At 43.1% G+C, this 24276-nt stretch overlaps 2 protein-coding genes across 4 annotated transcripts in view; one reads left to right on the plus strand and one right to left on the minus strand.

Annotated features, from left to right (window-relative positions):
- The window catches only part of PTGER2 (prostaglandin E receptor 2), a 449149-nt gene that overhangs the window by 215910 nt on the left and 208963 nt on the right, over positions 1-24276 (plus strand). The gene's annotated exons all lie outside the window — the stretch shown is intronic.
- Positions 233-8894, minus strand: GNPNAT1 (glucosamine-phosphate N-acetyltransferase 1). 3 transcript variants are annotated; one of them, XM_063290546.1, is made up of 6 exons: positions 8742-8894; positions 4995-5171; positions 2621-2683; positions 1931-2058; positions 1788-1849; positions 233-1136 (listed from the first exon to the last, which is right to left on the minus strand). In XM_063290546.1, the coding sequence occupies exons 2-6, from the start codon at positions 5164-5166 to the stop codon at positions 989-991; spliced, it is 573 nt and encodes a 190-aa protein (XP_063146616.1). In that variant the 5' UTR covers positions 5167-5171; positions 8742-8894; the 3' UTR covers positions 233-988. The 3 variants fall into 3 exon arrangements, with proteins under 3 accessions (XP_063146616.1, XP_063146615.1, XP_063146614.1); XM_063290545.1 differs by lacking the exon at positions 8742-8894 and adding an exon at positions 8304-8322; XM_063290544.1 differs by lacking the exon at positions 8742-8894 and having other exon boundaries at positions 4995-5515.

Below are 24276 nucleotides of genomic sequence, written 5' to 3' on the forward strand. Positions count from 1 at the left end.
CGACTTTCTTTCAAAAACTAGTCAAACAGGGCCCACTTTGGATATAGCCCTGATTATTTTTAGAGGGTGGATGAGCTAACATGTTGTGCATATAATGAAACAAAGTGCTAAATTATTCCTTCTAAAACAAAAATGAAAGCATAATGAAAAATCAGGATTTTATAGGATCTACTGAGTATATTAACAGACAGTAATTATACATAAGGCAAATAAGAGTTCAAGCACAAAATCCTTCTGTGAAACCATACATTGTACAGCCATAAAGGTGACAATACTTTGAAGTATATTTTAAATAATTGATACATTTTTCATATCCAAGTTTTGCCTCAATTCATGACATGGTTCAAAGCAGCGTTACCAATGTTTTGGGAAGCAGTAATGCCTGGGGATAAGACCTTTGGTTCAACATATCTAAAGGGCACCAGGTTGGAAAAGGCTAATATGAGGTATTTCAGTTTATCAGCCCAAGCACAGAATCCTGCTTGTAATAATTCCTCTCCATTGCAAATGCAATAGAACCAATAAAACCAAACTACACATCTATACTGGGGATTATCCATTTTGAAGTGCATTAAAGGTCAACATAAATGGTAAACCTTGTAGGTTTTTTCCTTGTGAGAAAAAATTACAAAAACAGTCCTAACATACTAGTCACTGTTTAGCTGCCAACAAAAAGCAGCGCAATACAGAAAAATACAAGGCAAGAAAAAACCCCATAAAATTAAAATTTACTTTGGGCTATAAACCATCCCTACCTTGCAAAGATGGCTCACGTCCTAGCTATCAAAAACAATGTACTGGCTGAATAGGAAACTTCTTACAATAGGTTTCCTTGTTACCAAGGAAACCCAAAATCAAAGTCTGCAGCATAGTCTCATATCTAGTATTCGTTATTTATTTGCAGGGAATTTGCTTTCTGTAAAGAGAAGTCAGTAGTACAAGCTCCTCCACCAATAGTTGATTAAATGAGATGACAGCAGGAAATTCTTTAATTGAAGAACCTTTGGTACATATAGTTTTCTTCAGATACTGAGTATCCAAACTTTTTATAGAAAGCTACATTTTTTGGCAGACACTCAAGAGTAATTTTGTAGCAATTTAGTCTCTTGCTTAGCAATGTAAGAGTTGACATCAATCTTTAAAAAAGACAATAAATGGAAATAAAATTAGTTTTGCAGAAGGATGTGAGGACAGTTATTTGAGTCTGCATCCAGTAAGCGGGCAAACCTGTATTTATACCCCAGTGCTACTGCTACCAAATGATAGTTCCCATTTTCTATCCCTGTCTCAGAGATGAGTAAAAGCAGAGAGAAGGGAAGAGACAGGATCCTGTAAAACTAGCTAAGTGTGACAGACATAGCTGAAGAAATTGGCTCTCTACCTCCCTTAAAATATTACTTGGAAAAATTAATTTTTAAAAAGTGAACCAGTGGAAATCAATGCACTGGCTCCCAGCATTACTTCCAATAATGTTTTTTAGACCCTACAAGCTTCCTTCAAAATAAATTAGGGAAATGCAGCTTATTTTAGGCCATCAGCATAAAGTAAACCTTGGATGACTGGAACCCTGATTCCCAGAAGGGAAGCAGCTGGAAGGAATGGGGTGCTTGAAAAATGCTACCTGTATACCAAGTTATCACCAGCAGTCTTATGAAAGAGATGCTTGACATACAGAACGTGTGTGCTCACAGAACTTTGTTAGCATTTAAAAAGCATCTAGGCATCCCTTAATAGTTCTTAAATAGTTCTTAAATGATAAACAATCACAATTATCAATAATTACTTACAGTTTCCCAAGCTGTTTTCCTCTGCAATCTCCACTTACAACAACATCTTCTATTCTGCCCCTCTGAAAATAAGTTAATACCATTTAAAGGTAAGAGTTCCAGAATTTATTCATGATTGCATACTTTTTCTTCAGTGTACATACCTTTGCGCATGAGTGAGTGAACTTATGTTCTATGACTAAGGTTGCAGTAGCTACAATCTCTCCTAGATTAGTATCTTCCACAACTGTAACATAGTAGTCCCCAGAATTCCGCATGTGTTCGAAGTTTTCTGTGGAAATGTAGGCAGGAATACGAATACTATTGGTAATGGATTCAACAGTTCCTCAGTATCAGGCTTTCTTGCAGCTCTGTCATACTTGCTAGCTCAGGATGCACTGCACCTGAACTGGGACAAGCAGATGAATAGGATTGTGAGAGGATTCTTTGGGAAAGGCAAGCATGTGCACTGACACATGGTCAAACTGGCAGACTGCCCACAAATGACATAATTGCTTCAGTTTCTACCTAAGCCAGAGTTATGGAACCTATGGGACAATTGATCCCTCACATCCACAATCCACCTGCAGCATAGAGAATGAGAATGGGTAAAGTTTTAGACCTGATTTGCAGGTGAGTTGTGGGCAAAATAGGTGTTTTATCCCCTTCCACCCATGACCAAAATGCAGGACAACTTGTCCTGCTTTGGAGAGGTTTTAAGGGGTTATGTGAACTACTTGTCCAAACTTCTAAAAGTGATATCTTAAGGAGTTAATCACTGAAAGACCTCTGCCACTGAACCCAACTTTCCTTTTCTATTCCTCCAAACAGCAAAAAATTAACGAGATACTCACCAAGGAATTGCTGAGGGCTAACAACTCCAGTGTCAGTCAGTTGACTTAGAACTTTTAAAAAGCCTATAATAATAATAATTTTTCATATTTTAGAATGCCCTTAGGCAAAGCCATCAGTAGAGCATAGAATGAAAATAAAATCCTGCAAATGAGTAGAACAACCATGAACTTTCCACAAAACAACAGTAATAAACTCATGCCCTCGTCATCTCCTGTTATCGATTACTGCAATGTGCGCTACATGGGGCTACCCTTGAAGAGTATCTGGAAGCTTCAGCTGCTCCAGAATGCAGCTGCGCGGGTTATTTTTGGTGCCCCTAGATTGGCACATATAACACCTTTACTGCGTGAGCTGCACTGGGTGCCAGTTTGCTTCCGGGCCCAATTCAAGGTGTTGGTTATGACCTTTAAAGCCCTACATGGCATGGGGCCAAGCTACCTGAGGGACCGTCTCATCCCCACAACATCGACCCGCCCCACCCAGTCAGGCAGAGAGGGCATGTTACAGACCCCGTTGATAAGAGAATTCCATCTGGCGGGGTCCAGGAAGCGGGCCTTCTCTGCAGTTGCCCCCGCCCTTCAGAACACCTTGCCCCCAGAGGTGAGGCAGGCGCCTTCACTTCTGACCTTCAGGAGGGATGTCCTAACAGTCAGGAATCACGCTGAGACGAGGAATAGGTCTCTAGTGTTTATTACTGCTACATAAGACAGAAAATCCTAACAAACTGAAGAAGCGTGGGAAAAACCCAGACAGATAAACCCTGAAAGTTAAAGCGGGTCTGATCTGTGTCTCTTTGAATGGCTGCTTAATTCCTCAGTACTACGCATGGGTTTTCCCCCCTGGATAGAGGCCCCCTCCTGCTCGCCATCAGTACTCATGACAAGGGCCCTGAAAACCTGGTTCTGCCATCTTGTGTGGGGTGGGAAGGTGGGCAACCATTCATGGGGTTGGCTCATGACTTAGACCCCCTCCCACCTGATCAGAATTTTTAACCTCTTGGATTTTATACTTATTTATATTGTATTTTATATTTTTAAATTGCTTTTATAAGACCGTGGTTGTTTATTATTGTAGTCTTAATTTTGTTGTAAACCACCCAGAGTCCCTCTTTCGGGGGAGATGGGCAGTAGCAAAATTTGAGTAATAATAATAATAATAATAATAAACCCCACAAAATATTTAAAGATGCAGAAAGTACACTTAAATGCTTCAATCCAAAATAATCTATCTTGCTGTTCTTATAAAACTTAATCAAAGTAACATTTAGGAGTCTAAAACTATGTTTTGACTATTTTTCATTCAATATCAATTAGATTTATTCCTATGACTTCTTGTGACATCTAGACCAAACCAAGACAACAGAGTGGTTGAGCTACTTAATATGAACTTATTAGTAGATTCCAGAAACCCCGTATTTGTCAAAAGGAAGATGCACCCTCCCCACACAAAAGGAGGAGTAGGCAAAAAAGCATTTATAAACAGGCAATACTATGAAATGCCCATCTTCTCAATATAGGATTGCCAACTTCAGCTGAAACTAACAGATTTCTCCTTTTTTCCAATATGTGCACATGACACACTCGTATAAAAGCCACACTCTAAAAGAAAGGACAAAAGGTTTATAATATTACCTGAATTAATTACCTGTAAAATAAAGTACTTCATTTACAAAATTAATGGATTCCCATCTGTATTTACCAACTATTCCGACAAACTTTTATCACACAGGGAAACATGTATTTGTACACACACACATGCTGTCCCCCAAGGAAAAGCAAAAAGAAGGAAAAAAACCGTGGATGAATATAAGACACAAGGAAGGGATAGCTACACAGGACAGGACAGGAAAAAAGGGAAACATCAAGAATCAAGAAAAATGGAGTCAAGAAAAAAAGATATCTGGATAGTAGCAAAAAGGCCTATTTAGGAATTATAAAGTTAAATTCACCAGGCAAACACCCTCTTCCAAGCAGCAACTAATCTTCAAATGCATCCAACTTCTGCAACAGCAGTGTCTGTGGCCACTGTACTTCATGCTCATTCTTTTGTTAACTATCACGTCAATATATTAGGGATTAGGAATATCCAGTCAAACAAAGTCAGAATATTCAGATCCTGTTATATCTTTTAACTGCATACTCTCAGCTTCAAAAGCTTACTCTTCCCCACTCAAAGTTTTTATTATTTGAATTGTTTCTGAATTTTCCTTGGATGAAGAGAACAACTCCTTTGAAGCATGTTCCCTTTACTCTGCTAATAGATCCTAGCAATTTTAAGTTCTATGTCAGTAAAACATGTAATTTGACACACATCACCCAATCATTCCCATTTAATTCAATCATGAAAAAGAGTTCTAAGTAAGCAAGTAAGTACCTTTGTTGATGTCAGCACTGCAAAGAGGTCTCAGAACTAAACCATCACCTGGATCCTCAGGAGAAATAGCCGGAGAAAACATCACAGTGTTCTGGGTCCAATCCAGTTCTTGAAGAAGGTGAGGATCATACATTGGTGTGCTGTCGGGTTTTTTTATTGCAGCAGGCATCATGGCAACTGAAATTACAACAGAAGTATGAAAAGCGAGTAACACCTTCATCCACACATTTGCCAATATTGTAAAATTGGAGGGGGGAGGGACTGTTAGCATTTAGTTTCTACATTATCTTTTTAAAACACTGTCATTCAAGGCAATTCACAAACATATTTCAATTCACAGAACAGTCTTCACTGTATCTCCACCGATCACTTTACTTCATGCAAAACCTTTTCAAATCAGCATATAATTCTGGTTAAGAAACACGATGTATGTAAAAGAATACATAAAGGATCATTTGAACTAGTCTCTGTGCAGAGAAAGAGCAATGATATGAGGCTACTCTGCTTCTCCTGTTTATGCTAGCTCATTTTTGTCTTTAGTTAACAAAATATTAAACTATGATACATTCCATCCAAATATAATAAAAAAAAACCCAGACTACAGTAATTTAAAGGTGGACAAGGATGGCTATGGTGCAACAAAAAGTTAATGCAGTATTTACTTTGTCATTAGATAGATCCGTTAAACTGAAAATATAACAGGATCTCAGGTTTAAACATTCCAAGCACTGTCCAATTTTTTTGATAATAAGGCTTATGGGGTTCCCTCTGAAGCAAAATTATATATGCAAAATATGTATTTTATATATTATATATTATAAGCATTTTTATTATAAGCACCATAATATATATAATAATTCTGCTGTACAAAATTATTTTGTATAGCAAGGACTTTGAACACACTGCAAATTATATTTAATACCTACTATCTAGTCAAGATAAATTTATTTTCAAAAGAAAGAAACAGGTAATATTAAACTGGGAGTCAGTTTGGTGTAGTGGTTTAAGGCACTAGGCTAGAAACCTGGGGACTTGAGTTCTAATCCTGCCTTAGACACAAAACCAGCTGGGTGCCTTTGGGCCAGCCACTCACTCAGCCTCAGTAAGAAGGCAAGGGCAAACCACTTCTGAAAATCTTGCCATGAAAGTTTCATGGACTTGTCCAGGTGGTCACCAAGAGTTAAGAATGACTTAAGGTGTTAAAAAAAAAAGTTAGACTGTAGTTTTCCTCCTCACCTATTTAGGAATAAGCCTCTCTGAACCTTACTTCTACACAGGACTACATTTTCATTCTTTCCAACCCATCTGGATGTTGGAAAAATATTACATAAAAGTTAGGACTATCTACTTCTGAAAACAGACTAGGACAACATTTAGTGTGGCAGGAGACACCAGTCAAAGAAAGACTGAATTAAAAGAGGGGGGGCATGGGAGGAAAAGAAATTAAAAAAAAAAATCCCAATGCAGCCCTATGGGAGGCAGCTCCTCAGTATACAGTAGTACCACGTCCTCCATTCTAAGCCTTTCTTCAACATGTGACGCACTCTTCCCATACATCCCAATACATACATGTTCACACACGCAGTAACACAACTGAGAGAAGCATGCACAATGAGATGTAGCACGTATGCACCCACCCTAATACCCCAACACAGACAGGAAACATATAAACTGCCCAGAGTCCCTTTTGGGGGAGATGGGTGGTAACAAAATTTGAATGAATGTGTGTGCATGCGCACTTATGCTTATTAGACTACTACAGTTACGCATTATCTGATTAGCACACTCCCTGAGCAAAAATCCCAGGTAAGCACACCCTGATTAAATGGACAGGCCCCATGAGTTGGTGGGGGATATGGACAGGTGGTTTTGTTTCCCTGAATGTTTAATTTTGTGGAAATTTGTGTTTGTACAGTACTGTTGTTCTTTTAATTTTCCAAAGCTGCCCACAATCATTTGGAGTTGGACAACCTAGAAATTTAAATATCATCCCTGCGGAAAAAGTTCATGTGCATGCACACATGTTCAACAATGTCTTTATGCAAATGACAGAAACTGATGCAAATTGCACCAATTATTTTTTAATGTGAACGGAGGTTGAAAGAGATTTTATAGTAGCAATATTTGAGAGGACTTTGAAATAGGTAAGACGATGTCATCATTCCTTTGATCGCTACCAGTAAAGCACAAAAGATTTGACATTCAGACAACCTTTCAAACTAAACTTGAATGTAAGAACCAGTTTACTGTCATTCTTTTTCTTTAATCTGTTCAGTTGTGTCTGATTCTCAGAGACTGCCTGGACAAGTCCCTGCTGTTTTCTTAGCAAGACTTTTCAGAAATGGCTTGCCATTGCCTCCTTCCTAGGGCTGAGAGTGAGTGACTGGCCCAAGGTCACCCAGCTGGCTTTCTGCCTAAGGCAGGACTAGAACTCAGAGTCTCCTGGCTTCTAGCCTGAGGCCTTAACCACTCACCAAACTGGCTCCCCTGTCATTCTGAGCAACAATTTAATTAAGCATCTCATGTATAATGGGGGGTGGGGAGGGTCAGAAGAGGTTTTGCTACAACCCACTAACATCTAATCAGCTACAGAATGGAGAATACAAATGTAGTCTCAGAAGATTACAAGCAGGACAGTATGATCCATGAATGAAGAGTTTCTCTTAAGTACAGAATGAAGACCAGGATTGAAAGACCACAAAATCAGTTTCTTCACCAGTGTTTAATTATTGCCACATTTCCATTCAACTTTTGAAACCAAGTGCTCTTTTAAAAGTGACTTGTGTGTCATGGAGGGAGTACATATTTATAGGGAAAATAATTTTAAGGATCTCTAATCTGAAAGAAATTTCTAGAATATTGGCCATTTTCTCTAAGTTTTTCTCTCAAAATTTATCAGCACAAGATAAAAGAATAATCTTGAAACACTTCCCTTCAATTGTAACACTTTTATTGCAGGATATGGAACCATCTCATAGGTACACAAACAACAGAAGAGGTTGAGAAAGTAAACGAATGGTCTACTATAATTTTCATTCTTATTTGGTAATTATTTGGGAGTCAACTAGCTATGTAAGAACTAATTATTAGAGGAACAGAAAAAGATATGGAAACCTTTTTCCTAGGCTCGCATTATGTGATCTATCTGTGCACACTAATATTACAGATAGACCAGAGGCGAGCATCTAAAAATCTGGCTGCCCTCGGATTCTCAAACGTCTGGGAAGAGAGAGAGAAAGCAACTAACGACCCTTGTCATGATAGTTTTTAAGGATAATTTAAACCTCCGCGTGCCAGGGTTCACCCTACCAGACCCAGGATGCCTCCCAGGCTGCGCGGGGGACTCGGCCCCACAGGCCACCCGGGAGTCTTCAGGTCCTCTAAGGATTAGGCGCCCTTCGCCGAACCTCCGCTCCGCGGCGACCCTGGAGGAGCCTCGGATTAGCCGTGGATTCTTCGCCCAAACGGAGGCGCTTGCTTGGACCCTTCAAGCGGATTGGAAACTTTCCCGCTCACGCGATCAGGAGGGACGACGCGAGACGCTAGTACGGACATGCTCAGCCCTGAGGAAAGGAAAACTCTCTGCACATGGTCAGAGGCGCCCTTGTTACCCGGCGAGTGCACCCTCCTGCTGGGAAAGCAGATACCGGGGCCAAAAGTCTCGCCCACGAGAGCCCCCTTTTCCCGTGGATTGTTTCCCTCGTCACAATTCCCCACAACCACCGCGCGTGCACGTCACTCACTCACCCCCTAACGGAAGCCTTCCCTCGCGCTTCTCCACCGTCGCGCGCACTCTCCGGCTTCTCCACGCTACCGGCTTCCATGCAATCCCCAGCTAACCTCTCAACGCGCAGGCGCGAGTAAGAGCAGGCGCAACGCAACTGACGTGGCAACTCCGGCAGGGCGGCGCGTGGGGCCTCCTTTCAGAGTCAAGGGCGGTGAAAGTGGCCAATCAGAAATCTCCTCGTTGCACCGCCTCATCTCGCCCACTCGCGAGGCGGGAAAGTGCTATATGCCCGTCCACCCGGGGACGCGCATGCGTAGCGTTGTGTTTACATTTGTTGAGTTGTCGTTTCCCCATATTTCTGAGGGTTTTTTCCCATTTATGAAGCTGAGTTTTCTAGCTCTCCCCCTGGTCCTGAGCACCGTTTTGGAGAGTATCACGTTTATTTTGTCATCATACACTTCATGAAGTGGTCTACTCAGTTGGTAGATATCGCTTTGCCACAGTGATATGGGGTCTCTGTCTGGGCGTAGCATTCTTAGCCGCTGCTAAATGACACCATTGTTAAATGATTTGAGCCGGCTGCTGATTTACGCCGAGGTTAAAGCTACAAGGCTGTTGGACTTCAACCCCCATAATTCCTGTTAAGCCTTCTTATTGTTCACGCAGGCAAGGCATTCTGGGAGCTGTGGGCCAGATCGGTGATGGGAAAATCTCGATGACTGCTAGATGGCAGTTAAGAGCTAGAGTTCGCTGTATCCCTTGCTCTTCTATGCAGCGGTTGCCCGGATATTTGCACCCCAGATCTGGTGTGGTAACGCGGACGATTGCATAGTTGTGCAGTTGCACAGTTTATGCTATTTCATAGGATTGTGCACAATCAAGGAGAACTTTCCCCAACTTGTGCCCTTCAGATGTGTTGGAATATATAACACCCATTATCCTCATCCGTGATGATTGCTGCGAAATATAGGAACATTTTCCACTGGATTGTGATGGCAAGGCACTTAAGAAATTGGCCAGGTAATGGATGAGTTATGACTAAGCGTGACTGTCAGGCAACAGATCTCTTTCATAACCGGCTGCCAGGTTATTTTACTGGATTATTAAGCAGAGCCAGGATTGTTTAATATTTGGATGGGGGACCATCTAGGAATCCCAGAGCTGCAGGCTGGAAATCCAAGGACTGGGAGAAAAGCAATAGCAAATCACTTCTGTAATGCAGCAGATCATTGCAGTTACTGCATTGATGGGGATTTTTTTTACTCAGACCTCAAGGCCATTGTAATGTACAGTACTAATGATGATTATTGTTACTTATGATTACTGACATGTTAACTTCACTGCTTGTGTGAGATGGGTGCCCATATAAAATGTTCAAATAAATAAATGAATAAATCAAGTTGAGGCTGAGTTCCACAGCATCTTTACTTTTTTGTTATTTTAATCTGAAACTTTGGCCTAGGACAAAGCATATACTGTAACCTACCTGGGAGTTACAGTTCCTTATCCCAGCTGACATACAGGGGCATGAATAAATGCAGGCACCAGCTTACTAGTTCCATACTGGATTTCTTCCTCACATCCTTTTTATGTCTTTCATCTTGTACTATTTCTCCATTCTCATGAGTCACCTATTACTATGGAAACATCCAAAATGATTCAACTTTTGATGCAGACAACCCAACTTCAGTGTAATCCAAACACTCATTTTTGGACTGGACACACCCAAGAGATCCCTACTTTCCCCTCCACAGTGTTCAAATACAATTTGTAAACTCTATGGAAACAGTAAATGGGCCTTCCCATGCCTGATACTTGTTCCAGTTATATTGGACTACATTTCCTATTATTCCCAGCCCCTGTGAGCTTTTATTCCACACATTTCTTTTATTTATTTAAACTTGTATCACCGCCCATCTCCCCCAACGGGGGACTCTGGGCAGTTTACAATAAAAGTAATAATAAAAACATATAAACCTAAATTACAATCTAAAAACATAAATAAGATAATAAATATAAAATCCACGATGAGATAAAATCAGAATTAATAAGGGGTGCTATGGCGCCAACCACCCCCAGGTGCAGCTGTTACTCTCCCCATCCCAAGCAAGGAGGCAGGACCAGGTCTTCAATTTCTTCCTGAAAGCTGGAAGTGAGGAAACCCATCTCAACTCTGGGGGCAAGATATTCCAAAGGGCGGGCGCCACTGCAGAGAAGGCTTGCCTCCTGGACCCCGCTGGATGAAATTCCTTTGCTGATGGGGTCTGTAGCATGCCCTCTCTGCCCTCTCTGCCTGACCCGGTGGGGTGGGTTGATGTTATGGGGACGAGGCGGTCCCTCAGGTAGCCTGGTCCGATGCCATGTAGGGCTTTAAAACACCTTGAATTGGACCCGGAAGCAAACTGGTACCCAGTGCAGCTCGCGTAACAGTGGTGTCACATGTGCCGATTTAACAGCACAAATAACTGTCTGCTCAGCTGCATTCTGGACCAGCTGAAGCTTCTGGATACTCTTCAAGGGTAGCCCCATGTAGCGCGCATTGCAAATATGCACACTAGATTTCAGGACATCCAATTTCAACAAACTTAAAGAAGTTCTAGGAGGATCTTGTGGACCGAAATCCTCTGGTCAAAGGAAGCACAGAAGAGTGGGAAATTCTCAAAAATATGATGTTGGAAGTATAATCACACACCATTCAATGAAAGAAAAGTGGAGGACAGTCTAGGAAGCAGGGATGTTTAATTAAGCTAAAAAGGTTATTACAGAGAGTAGAATATGGGTATGCCAGCAAATAGTATGTATCTACCAAACAGGTATACCAGGAAGTAACTAGTATCTGGAGACAGAATGTTAGAAAGTCTAGCATACAAAAGAAAAATAGGTTTGCAAGGAAAGCTAAAAGCAACAAAAAGAGCTTATGGGTTCAGTAGAAAGAGGAAGGGGTGAGTCTGCTACCATGCTACTCAGAGAGGCTGGTAAGATGATAACAAGTGACACACAGTGGACAATGCTCCTCGACTCCTACTCTGCTTTGGTCTTTTTCCTAAAGGGAGCGTGTTCGGATGGACCTAAGGAAGACATTTGACAAAGGAATAGCAAGTCAAGGTGAGTAAAGAGAAGATTAGGGAGCGCCTAACTATCTTGAACAATTTTAGGTCACCCTAACCAACCAGTTCCAAGTGTCTTCCAGGAGGTTGCAGTTTTCTTCTTCGAGTCCATTTCTGTGATCTTTGAAAATTCATTGAGGATGGGCACAGAAAACTGGGGAAGGGCAAGTGTTGTTCTGACCTTCAAACAAGGGAGAAACAGTGGAACAGAGTGCCTCAGGAGGTGGTGGACTCTTCTTTGTTTGGAGTGTTTAAACGGACTGGATGGCCATCTATTGGGGATGTCGTAGTAGTGGATTCCTGCACAGGGTGGAGCTTAATCTCCTTCCTAACACTTACATTCTGTGATTGCATGAAGGAAGGTCAGGACTCTAGTTCCACAGCGGTTGCTAAGAGATTTGGAGACGTTTGGTACAGAAAGGATGGGGGCATACCCAAAGCCTAGAGCATGTTTCTCAACCTTAGAATTTTAAGATACGTTGGCTGGGGAATTATGGGAGTTGAAGTCCACATATCTTAAAGTTGCCAAGGTTGAGAACTTCAGCAAAGGGTCGTTACCTTGTCGTGGTGCTGGAGCTTGAGCACCTCAATGATGCCATGAGCTAAACCGTGAAGGGCCACCCAAGACGGGAAGGTCATGACAGAGAGGTCAGACTAAATGCGATCCCTGGGGAAGGTCATGGCAACCCACCCCAGTATTCTTGCCGTGAAAACTAAATGGCTGTCTGCTGAGACACTAGAAGTAGCCCAAGAAAGAAGGAAAGCGAAAGGCAACAGTGATAGGGGGAGATATGCCCAATTAAATGCACAATTCCAGAGGTTAGCCAGAAGAGATAAGGAATTATTTTTAAACAAGCAATGCGCGGAAGTGGAAGAAGACAATAGAATAGGAAGGACAAGAGACCTCTTCCAGAAAATTAGAAACATTGGAGGTAAATTCCAGGCAAAAATGGGTATGATCAAAAACAAAGATGGCAAGGACCTAACAGAAGAAGAAGAGATCAAGAAAAGGTGGCAAGAATATACAGAAGACCTGTATAGGAAGGATAACAATATCGGGGATAGCTTTGACGGTGTGGTCAGGGAGCTAGAGCCAGACATCCTGAAGAGTGAGGTTGAATGGGCCTTAAGAAGCATTGCTAATAACAAGGCAGCTGGAGATGACGGCATCCCAGCTGAACTGTTCAAAATCTTGCAAGATGATGCTGTCAAGGTAATGCATGCTATATGCCAGCAAATTTGGAAAACACAAGAATGGCCATCAGACTGGAAAAAATCAACTTATATCCCCATACCAAAAAAAGGAAACACTAAAGAATGTTCAAACTATCGAACAGTGGCACTCATTTCACATGCCAGTAAGGTAATGCTCAAGATCCTGCAAGGTAGACTTCAGCAGTTCATGGAGCGAGAATTGCCAGATGTACAAGCTGGGTTTAGAAAAGGCAGAGGAACTAGGGACCAAATTGCCAATATCCGCTGGATAATGGAAAAAGCCAGGGAGTTTCAGAAAAACATCTATTTCTGTTTTATTGACTATTCTAAAGCCTTTGACTGTGTGGACCATAACCAATTGTGGCAAGTTCTTAGTGGTATGGGGATCCCAAGTCATCTTGTCTGCCTCCTGAAGACTCTGTATAACGACCAAGTAGCAACAGTAAGAACAGACCCCGGAACAACGGACTGGTTTGAGATTGGGAAAGGAGTATGGCATGGTTGTATACTCTCACCCTACCTATTCAACTTGTACGCAGAACACATCACGCGACGTGCTGGGCTTGAGGAATCCAAGGCTGGAGTTAAAATCGCTGGAAGAAACATTAACAATCTCAGATATGCAGATGATACCACTTTGATGGCTGAAAGCGAAGAGGAACTGAGGAGCCTTATGATGAAGGTGAAAGAAGAAAGTGCAAAAGCTGGCTTGCAGCTAAACCTCAAAAAAACCAAGATTATGGCAACCAGCTTGATTGATAACTGGCAAATAGAGGGAGAAAATGTAGAAGCAGTGAAAGACTTTGTATTCCTAGGTGCAAAGATGACTGCAGATGCTGACTGCAGTCAGGAAATCAGAAGACGCTTAATCCTTGGGAGAAGAGCAATGACAAATCTCGATAAAATAGTTAAGAGCAGAGACATCACACTGACAACAAAGGCCCGCATAGTTAAAGCAATGGTGTTCCCCATAGTAACCTATGGCTGCGAGAGCTGGACCATAAGGAAGACTGAGAGAAGCAAGATAGATGCTTTTGAACTGTGTTGCTGGAGGAAAATTCTGAGAGTGCCTTGGACTGCAAGAAGATCAAACCAGTCCATCCTCCAGGAAATTAAGCCAGACCGCTCACTTGAGGGAATGATATTAAAGGCAAAACTGAAATACTTTGGCCACATAATGAGAAGACAGGACACCCTGGAGAAGATGCTTATGCTAGGGAGAGTGGAGGGCAAAAGGAAGAGGGGCCGACCAAGGGCAAGGTGGATGGATGATATTCTAGAGGTGACGGACCCATCCCTGGGGGAGCTGGGGGTGTTGACGACTGACAGGAAGCTCTGGCGTGGGCTGGTCCATGAAGTCACGAAGAGTCGGAAGTGACTAAACCAATAAACAACACGAGGTTGAGAAACACTGACTTAGAGGATACATGGTCACCAGTCCAACCTTGTGGTCCTTCAATTGCCAGATTAACTATTTTGAACCTGCTGGAACTCCCTTGAATATACACACACTGCGTAATAATAATATATCTATTCTTGGGGAATTCAAACTTTTCCCTTCATGTCCAAGTGCCAGATATCCACTGAAGAGAGGTCATGAAGGCAACAGCAGCTGGGCTGAAAGCTCCAGAAGCACCAAGAGTGCCTTCTCTAAATAGTCTATTTCCTCATTGCTTTTGTGCTGGTGCAGATGTCATTTATCACTCCAGGGTAGAATAAAGAAGAGTGTTGTATTGCCTGCTTGCAGAACCTTCAAGTGAGTCACTGTGGTTGGATAATCAGATGCAGAATAGGAAGAGGAAAGTCCACATATTGTTGACGTCAGGCTCTTTTATTGAACTCGCCCAATTTTGTAAGAGGGAAAAAGTGACACCCATACAACGTGTTTATCATTTGTTATGGATACTGATTTCTGGAGTGCAGATTCTGTGTGACTTTTTTCCACAATTTAATGTCCAGCAGATTTTTGGAGTTAAAATTCCCATTAGCCTCAGAAAGCATGGCCACCATGTTGTGGGGGATAATAGAAATTATGATCTTAAAAGCTAGGTTAGGGAAGCCTACATCTTTGTATCATATTTTATTCTCAAATAAATCTTTGTAGGAGCCTTTGAAAATTTCCAATAGAAATCACATGTGCAAGTCGGTCTGTTTCAGATTGGACTTTCTTCCATTTTCTGGAATAGCTGACATTTAAAAAAAATACCACCTGTTTCAGGAAGATGTCTTATTAGGAAAGTTTCCAGTCCAAACTCATCCCTCCTAAAAAAAATTTTAAGTTTAAGGATAGAAGTTTGCAACAGGGGTCCTGTAGAAGGGCCTTATCCAAAGAAAGGCAGGTTGGAGTCACAGAATGTCAGGCTCTGCCTGCTACCCAATAAAATACAGACGCTAATTTAGGAGAAATCAGGTTCTGGTTTTATTTAAGTATAGTGCATGCCTAGTGAAAAGCTGAGAGTGGAGGGAGCGCGCCGGTACGGGATTTAAATAGCCCGCGCCGGTCAGCGCTCCCCCCTCTTTGGGTTGTGAAAGCGCCAAACCCCGAATGTTCCGTGGCCGGTGGGTGAGGGGTCGCGGGGCCCCTGCTGTCGCCCCGGGCGTCTGCTTAATCTTCTTCCTCCGGCCGGTGATGACTTTGAGCCGGGCGATCATCTTCCGTGCTTCTTTGACAGCTCCAGGCGTGCCTCGTGCTCAGGCGTTGTCAGTTTCACCCTTTGTCACAATGTATCTTTTTGAATGGCTTTTCCGGCTGGAGTCGTTACCTTGTTGCCGGTGTCTGTTGCTTGCCTTTGTCTTTGCTTTCATATCTTTTTAATCCCTTGCCCCTATTTCCTTGTATTGTTGTGTGTGCCGTTGTGCTGACACAATCAGAGCAACGGTGCTCATGACACAGAATCATACTTTTCGAAGCTTCCTTAATGATTGTCTAGTACACTGTTTTCCAACCTTGGCGATTTCCACATGTGTGGACTTCAAATCCCAGAATTCCACCGCCAACATGGCCATTGATGAGAATTCTGGGAGTTGGTTGACACACCTGGAAGTTGCCAAGGTTGGGAAACACTGGTTTAGTCCAAGTCATACCAAATGCAGGAAATCCATCACCAAAACACTCCTGATAAGTAGTGCTTTTTAAAAAAACAATCAGTGGAGAATTTACCTTTTGAGGCAGTTGAACAGCTTATACTATTGGGGAATTCTTCCTAACATTTAGTCAGAATTCCTTTCTTGTAATTTGAACCCATTGTTTGGGTCCTACCCTCTGCAGCAAATGCCTTTACTTCCTAATTTATGTCTTTCAATTATTTGAAGATGACAGTTCTATCACCTCTTCATTGTCACTTTGTCAAACTAAAGGAGTCACTGTGACCTAGTGTTGGACTCATACTGGGGAGACCCAGGTTCAAATCTACCCTCAACCATGGAAGCTCCTTGGTTGACTTTGGGCCACTCACTCTCTCTCAGCCCAACCTACTTCACAGGGCTGAGATGATGGAACACTATGTAGTCACCTCAAACTCCTGAAAGAAAGGTAAAGTATAAATCTAACCACAAATAAATATACCTAATTACTTTCATATTCCTTTTAGGACCTGGTCTGGGGTCCCACATTAATTTTGCTGCCTCTTCCAGTCAGACCAATGCAGAACTGACCACAGAACTCCAAATGAAATCCTGATCTTAACTCTATTCTGCTGACAAAGTCTAGAATAGAATTAACAATTTAGCTGCCAAGTCCAAACTGCTGCACCATGTTTCATTTGGGGATTATTAAATGTGATAAGTTATTTTTAAATATCCTGCTGGCAAGCCAGTTCATCCATCTTTTATATGCATAGCTGACAAATTAATACTAGTCTTAGCTAGGTTGTTCATTGTGTCAAGGAGATCTTGAGTCTTGCCTTCTCAGATATTAGCTACCCCACCAGTCTGATAACACAGAAGTCATCTAAATTGCTTTGAAAAAGTCAATAAACAATCCTGAGTCCAGTGCTGAGCTCTGCAGGACCCATTTCTCATTTTCCTCCAGGTTGCTTATGTGAGCGGGGAAAAATGAGGGGTTCACAGAACCCCTGGATGTGCCTTAAACTCATCTAGAAGAAAAAAGGACTGCCTGAAAGGAGGCAAGGGGGGGAGGAAAATGAGTGCTAAAACAGTCATTAAGTTTAGAATTTGTAGCTGAGATAGTGGGTAATAGCCGGTGCCAGCAAGGTCACGCAAGGGGGAGGGATTATTAGGATTGTGTAAACTTTTGTGTGAAGGGGGAAATGCAGGCCCTGATATATGTATACAAACATTAGAATTAGGATGAAGTTAAATACATTCCTGAGGATGTGATCGATATCCATAAGTGTCTCAAGGATGTGTTGATTACTTTCATCACATATCTGTTCTTCCTCTTCCTGACAAAAAGGCAATCACGGTTATCTTGACCTTATGTAAATTAAACTAGGATCTGGTGAGCCATCAGAGTCAAAAACAACGATAAGGATTGTAAGAACATCCTGACATCCTGCTGGCATTGTGAATTTGTAAATCAAAGTGGGTACTTCAAGGTAACAGGAAGAATGTGAGCTGAACCCTCCAAGGAGGGGGATGACAGGCAAGGAGGGTATAAAGGTATAGGGTTAACTTCATTCAGGGTTCCTTCTTGCACGGAGGGACCCGCCTTTGCAAACGCGTTACCAAATAAACTCCTTTCTTTGTATCATCGAACCTGGGTGATTGGAATTCTTCAGGGACATTTTTCCCGCTGACAATTTGGCGAGCCAGCCAGGAGCCCTTGAGGAGATGTCGGTCTGGAAGGATCAGGGAGGGGTAAGTGGCCACCGCTTCCCATTGCTGAGGTGACTCTGCCCGATCCTCCTGGAGCGACTCCCAGGGCCCCGATTAAACGAGAAGGTTCAAAGAAAGGAGAGGAAGTCCGGCTGCTGTGTGATCAGTCGGCCCGCGGAAGGAAGGCCAGCTGCGCAGTTGGTGGAAAGTCCAGCTGCGAGGTAAGCAGTTGGTGGGAAGCCAGTCGTGGGCTCTGACGAGAGCTGGAATAGGTGAGTTGTAAGGCTTGCGGGAGGACGTGACTGACCAAGGGACTCTTTGGTGTGGGTGGTTAAACAGTCGCAGTTCCTGCAGGTAGCCGTGAGAGTCCGGTGCCTCAGGTCGGCTGTAGTGCTCCATCGAGGACGGGTGTAGAAGGAGTCAGACTTTAAAAATAGCCAGCGTCTGCTGGGAGTCTGATAAGATTTTGCCGTGAAAGAGAGGGCTTAAAATTCGCATCCAGCGCGGGCTGGAGTCCTCGGGGCGAGAGCAGTGAGAAAACGGTCAGTCATGGGGAAGGCACAGAGCAAACCACCTAGGAGACTGGAGGCCGGGGTTGGAGCCCCGAGCAGAGGGCCAGATCCGGATGTGCCCTTAGGACAGGTTATAAACCAGTGGAGCATGCCATGGCTGAAAAGGTATACCAGAGAATTAGAGAAGGTGAGGATGATTAGGTTGTGCACAAAACAGTGGCCCAAATACCCATTGGTCGATCCCGACCGCCCTTACTTTTGGGATCCAAATGGGATGTCCAATGGGTATTGGATCACTCAGTTGGAGGAAATGGTCTCACGGACCAGGTCCCTTATGTAGAAGTCGGGTAACGTGTCTTGGGAAGGGCCAGACCCGCCCACAGGCATTTTTGTAAGTAAAGAGGACAGCAGCGATGAGGAATGCCTCGATGCCATAGGTTGAGGTCGGACTTTAAAACTAGCCAGCGTTTGCTGGGAGGCCGGCCCGGTTTTGCCCCCGACAGCCAGAGGCTTAAAATTGTTGGAAAGCAAATCCAGCGTGGGCTGGAGTACTCTACCTTGGGTGTAAAACAATCAGAAGGTCGAGAGGGGCTAGTGCTGATCAAGGATCAGGGTGAGAGAAGGCAGTAAGCAAGATGGGCTGAGGAGAGTATAGAGGATCTCTCAAAAGAAACAGAGAAAAACATAAGCAGAAGGGCAGGATCAGGGTAGCAACAATAAGGGAGGTTATGGAACAAAGGGAACACAGCAGGACGCCGCCACTCAGAGATGAGGAAAGGATAGGTGTGGAAATGGCGGGGAAGAAGAGAACCAGTAGAAACCAATCCTGGGAGTCCTTCAGGACTGTCAGAATTTGTATGAGTATGTAAAAAAAAATGTTTCCTGTTTGTAGGTCTTTGTCTGTGTATTGGTATGTATATTTGTTGAGGGAAATGGTGCAGAGTGGGTGTGTGCTCATGTGTGTGTGTGTGGCATGGGCATCTGTCCTGAGCTGAGGAGAGAAAGTCTGAAGAGGGAAGGAAGGGAGAGAGAAGCTATGTGAGCTTGTCCCTTAAGGAGTTAAACGTGAGTCTGTCCCTTTAGGGAACCGAACTCCTCCACAGTAAAGGGGGAACGCTTCAGGTTTTTGGAAATCCATAGCCCTGGCCAGGCTGCGGGTCTTCCAAATTTTTGGCTATGCCATCCCTTCTGTTATTTGCTGTGGATGGAGGGACATGGGATTTGATTGTGCCATGTGTTCAGTACTGTGAGTAGGTGACCAATTTAATTTGTGTGGAAGGGAATTGGGAAAAAGTGAATTAAATAAAGTGAAGAAGAAATAAGAATGAACTTGTGATGGTGAGATGACTTGAGAGAAAGAATGCCTATGGGGTGATACACACTTTTGGGAAAATCTGGCAAGAAAGGGGTCTTATAAAAGCTGATGGGAAACAGGTGGAGCATGTCCAGCAGGTGGAAGAACTTTGGAGATGCTGATGAGACCCCATAAAATTGCCGTAGTTTATATACCAGCTCATCAGAGAGGCCATAGCTCAGAGGTGGTGGGAAATCGGTGGGCAGATAATGGGCAAAGGAGGCCGCTGGCCAATTGGAATTACAGATGGTGGCGGTGCCAATTTTGGACCCTCCAGAGAGCCCAATCTGGAAACCCACTGAGCAAGGAAAGAAAAAGTTAAGAGAGGGGGGTTGCAGAGAGACGGAGAAAGGATGGCAAATGGAAGGAGGGGGAGAAGTAGTATCTCCCGAGGTTATGAAGGGAATCCTGGAATAAGTGCATGAAGGAGGGCATTGGGGGACCGATGCTTTGGTAGATGCAGTGAAAGGAAAGTTTTGGTGCTTAACTATGTGGACCATAGCCCATAGTGTGTGTTGGAAACGCTTCATTTGCTTAAAAGTCAACAAGAAGGCAGCAAGAAAGAAAAAGGGGGGCGACCGTTAGCCTTTTGGCCGTTTCAAAGGGCACAGGTAGACTATACTGAGCTGCCAGAAAAAGGGGGGTGCTGGCAGAGCCCATAAATGAACAGGGTGTTTGCAGGGCAACCCCAGGAAGAGAGAGAAAAAGAAAGAAAGAAAGAAAAAGAAAGATGAAATGCCTCGTTTTTAGCTCAAGGTTTGCGGCCCCAAAGAGGGGGAGGCAGGGGGAGTTCTCGGAAGATCGGGTCGAGGAGGTATTCCATAGAATAGAGGGCTCGGGAAACAGACAGGCGCGGAAAGGCCCTGGAGAGACGCAGGCTCTCTGGGGAGGGGAGTTGAGTTGAATCACAATAGGGCAGTTGAGTGTGGATTGACTCCAATAGGCCTGGGAGCGGCTAGATTCATCTTGATGGGAGCTATCGCCCTTTTAATAAAGCATTCCTTTCTCCTGGCTGAAAGGAAGGAGGAAGAGCTTCTGTGTTCCTGCAGGGCTGTGATGGATTGCATGTGGCAACAGCCTATTAAGGCATTGGTGTGCAGTTTTCTTTTTAAGAGCATTTGTTTGTCTGAATGTGTGCGTACATATAAGGTTGAGAAACTGTTTTGAGTTGTGAAAAGAGAGTTGGAGGCTGCAGGTTCTGGCCATGCCTGCATCCACCATTAATTCTGGCTTTGTGTGTGTGTGTTGTGATTTGTGTAATTTGAATGCATATGATGGGAAAGTTGAAAGGTTTTTGTCAATCCTTTCCCTTTTTTTTTAATTGTTTGAGGTGTATGTGTGGTGTATGTGTGTTTCATTATTTGCCCAGTCTCACCCAAACTCCTCCCTTCAGTCTGCCTCTTGCCTGCTTGTTGCAAGCTTGAGGATCCAAATGAGGGGACAGAAGGGTGACAAAGGGGAGGGGCAATGCCTTTACAGAAGATCCTTTACTCCCCCATCTTTTTAGGATTTTTCCTTTTACAATACCTTTACACACACCGGGGGCAATCTTTTAAGTTTCAGGGATGTCTCTTTCCTTCTCATTTCCAAGAAGGAAATGATTACTCCTCTTGTGAAAAGGGGGGAGGTGGGCAGTTTCAGAGAGGCAATGACTCAGAGAAAGGGGGGGGCACCCCTTTGCTCTCACAGCTCCACTCTGCTCTGCCCCTGGCATTCCAGTTTTAGGAAAGTGAGTGTGTGTTTTTATAAATTTTATATGGATTAAATTTTAATCACTCCTCAACATAGCACATGATGATAAAAACAGGAGAGGGAAAAATTTGGACAATAGTAGAGCCTCCATGGACTGGTATGATCTATCTGAATTTTTGTTTTTGTTTTTGTTTTGACAATTTTGGTTATGGAAACAGTCCAAACACTAGATGGGCTCTTATGTCAATGCTTTCTTTTTGTGGTGATTGTTTTATAGACTAAAAGGACACTTGGAGAGGCTAGGACCAAAGGCAGGATTAACATGGACACAGCCTTTTTAGTGACAATACTAAGTCTCTGGATTGCTCCTAAGAAAAGACTTAGAGTCAGTTCATTTGAGATGGGTGACTCTATCTTGGAATTCTTAATGGAGAAGTAGGAGACATGCATGCCATGGGGAAGAAATTTGTCTGCAGCATTTGAAACAGTTATCTGCGCAAGTCTTGTCCTTGTCTCCCTATCTACAGGAACACAGAGCCCTACTGTTGGAACAAGCAGGCATCCTTTTAAGTCTGGAAATCAAGTTAAACCAGATGGAGGGGAGTCGGCAACTGAGTTGGGAGAAACCCCAAAGAAGACACTGGTGTTGCCAAATACTGCTGGACACTGGACTGTGCAGAAAAAGAAAAAATGCGCCTGAACTTTTTTTGTCTAATACCTTGCAGTTTTGATGACCATACGGGTCCCTGAACCTGGAAAAGAGAGTCACAGGGTTCAAGGGAAGCTTTGAAGATGCACTCAATTTAGAACAATAGGGAATTTATATTTCCATATGAAAAGGGATTAGAATACAATTCTGAAATCCAGCCTACCTGTTAGCCTTATAGGCTGGTGCCTGAGTCACGAGTGGACTGATAAACAACTTTCAAAAGAGGGGGTGCTTTAAAACCCAGAAGGAATAAAAGAGATGCACCGGGAGGATCATTTGACAGTGAAGTATGTGTAGACGGGGTGGAAGTGCCTAGGGGAGTGCCGGATGAGGACAGTGGCAAGAGGCCAAATCTTGGCGGGATTTGAATCCTTTCTGTTTTGGTAGGTGACGGTTGACGGGGATATGGATTGGATCATCTATTGTGGCCAACAGGGGTTCATGAACTGTACCGGAGATGCTGTGAAGGGAATTGCAGAATGGTTGGATGCCACTAGTGGGGTGGCCTGGAAGAGTGAAATGGCATTGGATGTGCTGTTGGTGGGCTGTTCACGAGCTGGAAGCAAGCTCTCATGATGGGAATTTTGATCCTGGTAGGATTATTGTGTATCCCATGTCTCATCCCGCTGATCAAAAATATTGTTCAAAGCACAATTGAAAGTATGGCCCCCCAAAAGATTATGTACCAAAGATTAGAGGAAATTGATCCAAAAAAATACATAGAAGAAAAACACATTTTAAACATTTTGAGTTTAAGGCAGGAAATATAAGTCAGTAGAAGAAGGGGGGATTGTGAGCGGGGAAAAATGAGGGGTTCACAGAACCCCTGGATGTGCCTTAAACTCATCTAGAAGAAAAAAGGACTGCCTGAAAGGAGGCAAGGGGGGGAGGAAAATGGGTGCTAAAACAGTCATTAGGTTTAGAATTTGTAGCTGAGATAGTGGGTAATAGCCGGTGCCAGCAAGGTCACGCAAGGGGGAGGGATTATTAGGATTGTGTAAACTTTTGTGTGAAGGGGGAAATGCAGGCCCTGATATATGTATACAAACATTAGAATTAGGATGAAGTTAAATACATTCCTGAGGATGTGATCGATATCCATAAGTGTCTCAAGGATGTGTTGATTACTTTCATCACATGTCTGTTCTTCCTCTTCCTGACAAAAAGGCAATCACGGTTATCTTGACCTTATGTAAATTAAACTAGGATCTGGTGAGCCATCAGAGTCAAAAACAACGATAAGGATTGTAAGAACATCCTGACATCCTGCTGGCATTGTGAATTTGTAAATCAAAGTGGGTACTTCAAGGTAACAGGAAGAATGTGAGCTGAACCCTCCAAGGAGGGGGATGACAGGCAAGGAGGGTATAAAGGTATAGGGTTAACTTCATTCAGGGTTCCTTCTTGCACGGAGGGACCCGCCTTTGCAAACGCGTTACCAAATAAACTCCTTTCTTTGTATCATCGAACCTGGGTGATTGGAATTCTTCAGGGACATTTTTCCCGCTGACACTTAGAAGTTAATGATGAGTGAAGTTTCGTCAACCAACCATAGACCCATCTAACAGGATTACATTTTATCAGCTTGTCAAGGAGAGTACCATTGGGAGATTCCCAGATAGCTGCCAATTGTGCAAAATCCCTCAAAACTTCATCAGAACTTCTCATGCCATTCCAGACTTAAAAACAAACTAGCCAAGACCTCAGAATGGGCATTCTGGATGGTACTGAGCCTCTTCAGTGTGAAGTTTGATTTATTTCTACAGAAAACCCAATGGCTGTAAGGATGATGAGAGTTCAGATCTTAATTTTCACACAATTATAATGAAAATGTCAAATAATGATTGAGTTCACATATCATGCTAAACCTGGGATTGGTTTTACAGAACATGGTAAATCATCATGTGGTCTCTTTGGTTGTGGTATCTCTGTAAACACGGTAATTCAAAATGGAATTTGACATGCCTGGATTTTCCCAAGGCCACATTCCCTTAGAAACAAATAAATGTGATGATCCTGGAGTGGGGATGGGAAAGCAGAGGGGAGGAAGCAGGAAATGCCATAAGATTCTATAAGGGAGGGATTGTAGATAAGCGTAAACCACACTGCCCTTACGGTCCAGGCATCTGTTTATCATTCCTCAGGTATCAAGTATGAACTTAGTGAAAAAGGCAAAAACTGTATTTTTTC

The sequence above is a fragment of the Candoia aspera genome, chromosome 1 (assembly GCF_035149785.1).
Source record: "Candoia aspera isolate rCanAsp1 chromosome 1, rCanAsp1.hap2, whole genome shotgun sequence".
In the NCBI taxonomy this organism is placed as follows: domain Eukaryota; kingdom Metazoa; phylum Chordata; class Lepidosauria; order Squamata; family Boidae; genus Candoia; species Candoia aspera.

Bases quoted from the DNA above. Each gene is read 5' to 3' on its own strand.
- GNPNAT1 (XM_063290544.1), bottom strand. From the start codon at position 5,265: ATGCTAACAGTCCCTCCCCCCTCCAATTTTACAATATTGGCAAATGTG. The intron at 2,059-2,620 runs GTGAGTATCTCG...ACATTTCCACAG, and splicing joins TAGCCCTCAGCAATTCCTTG to AAAACTTCGAACACATGCGG. The intron at 1,137-1,787 runs GTAAGTAATTAT...TCTTTTTTAAAG, and splicing joins GGAAAACAGCTTGGGAAACT to ATTGATGTCAACTCTTACAT.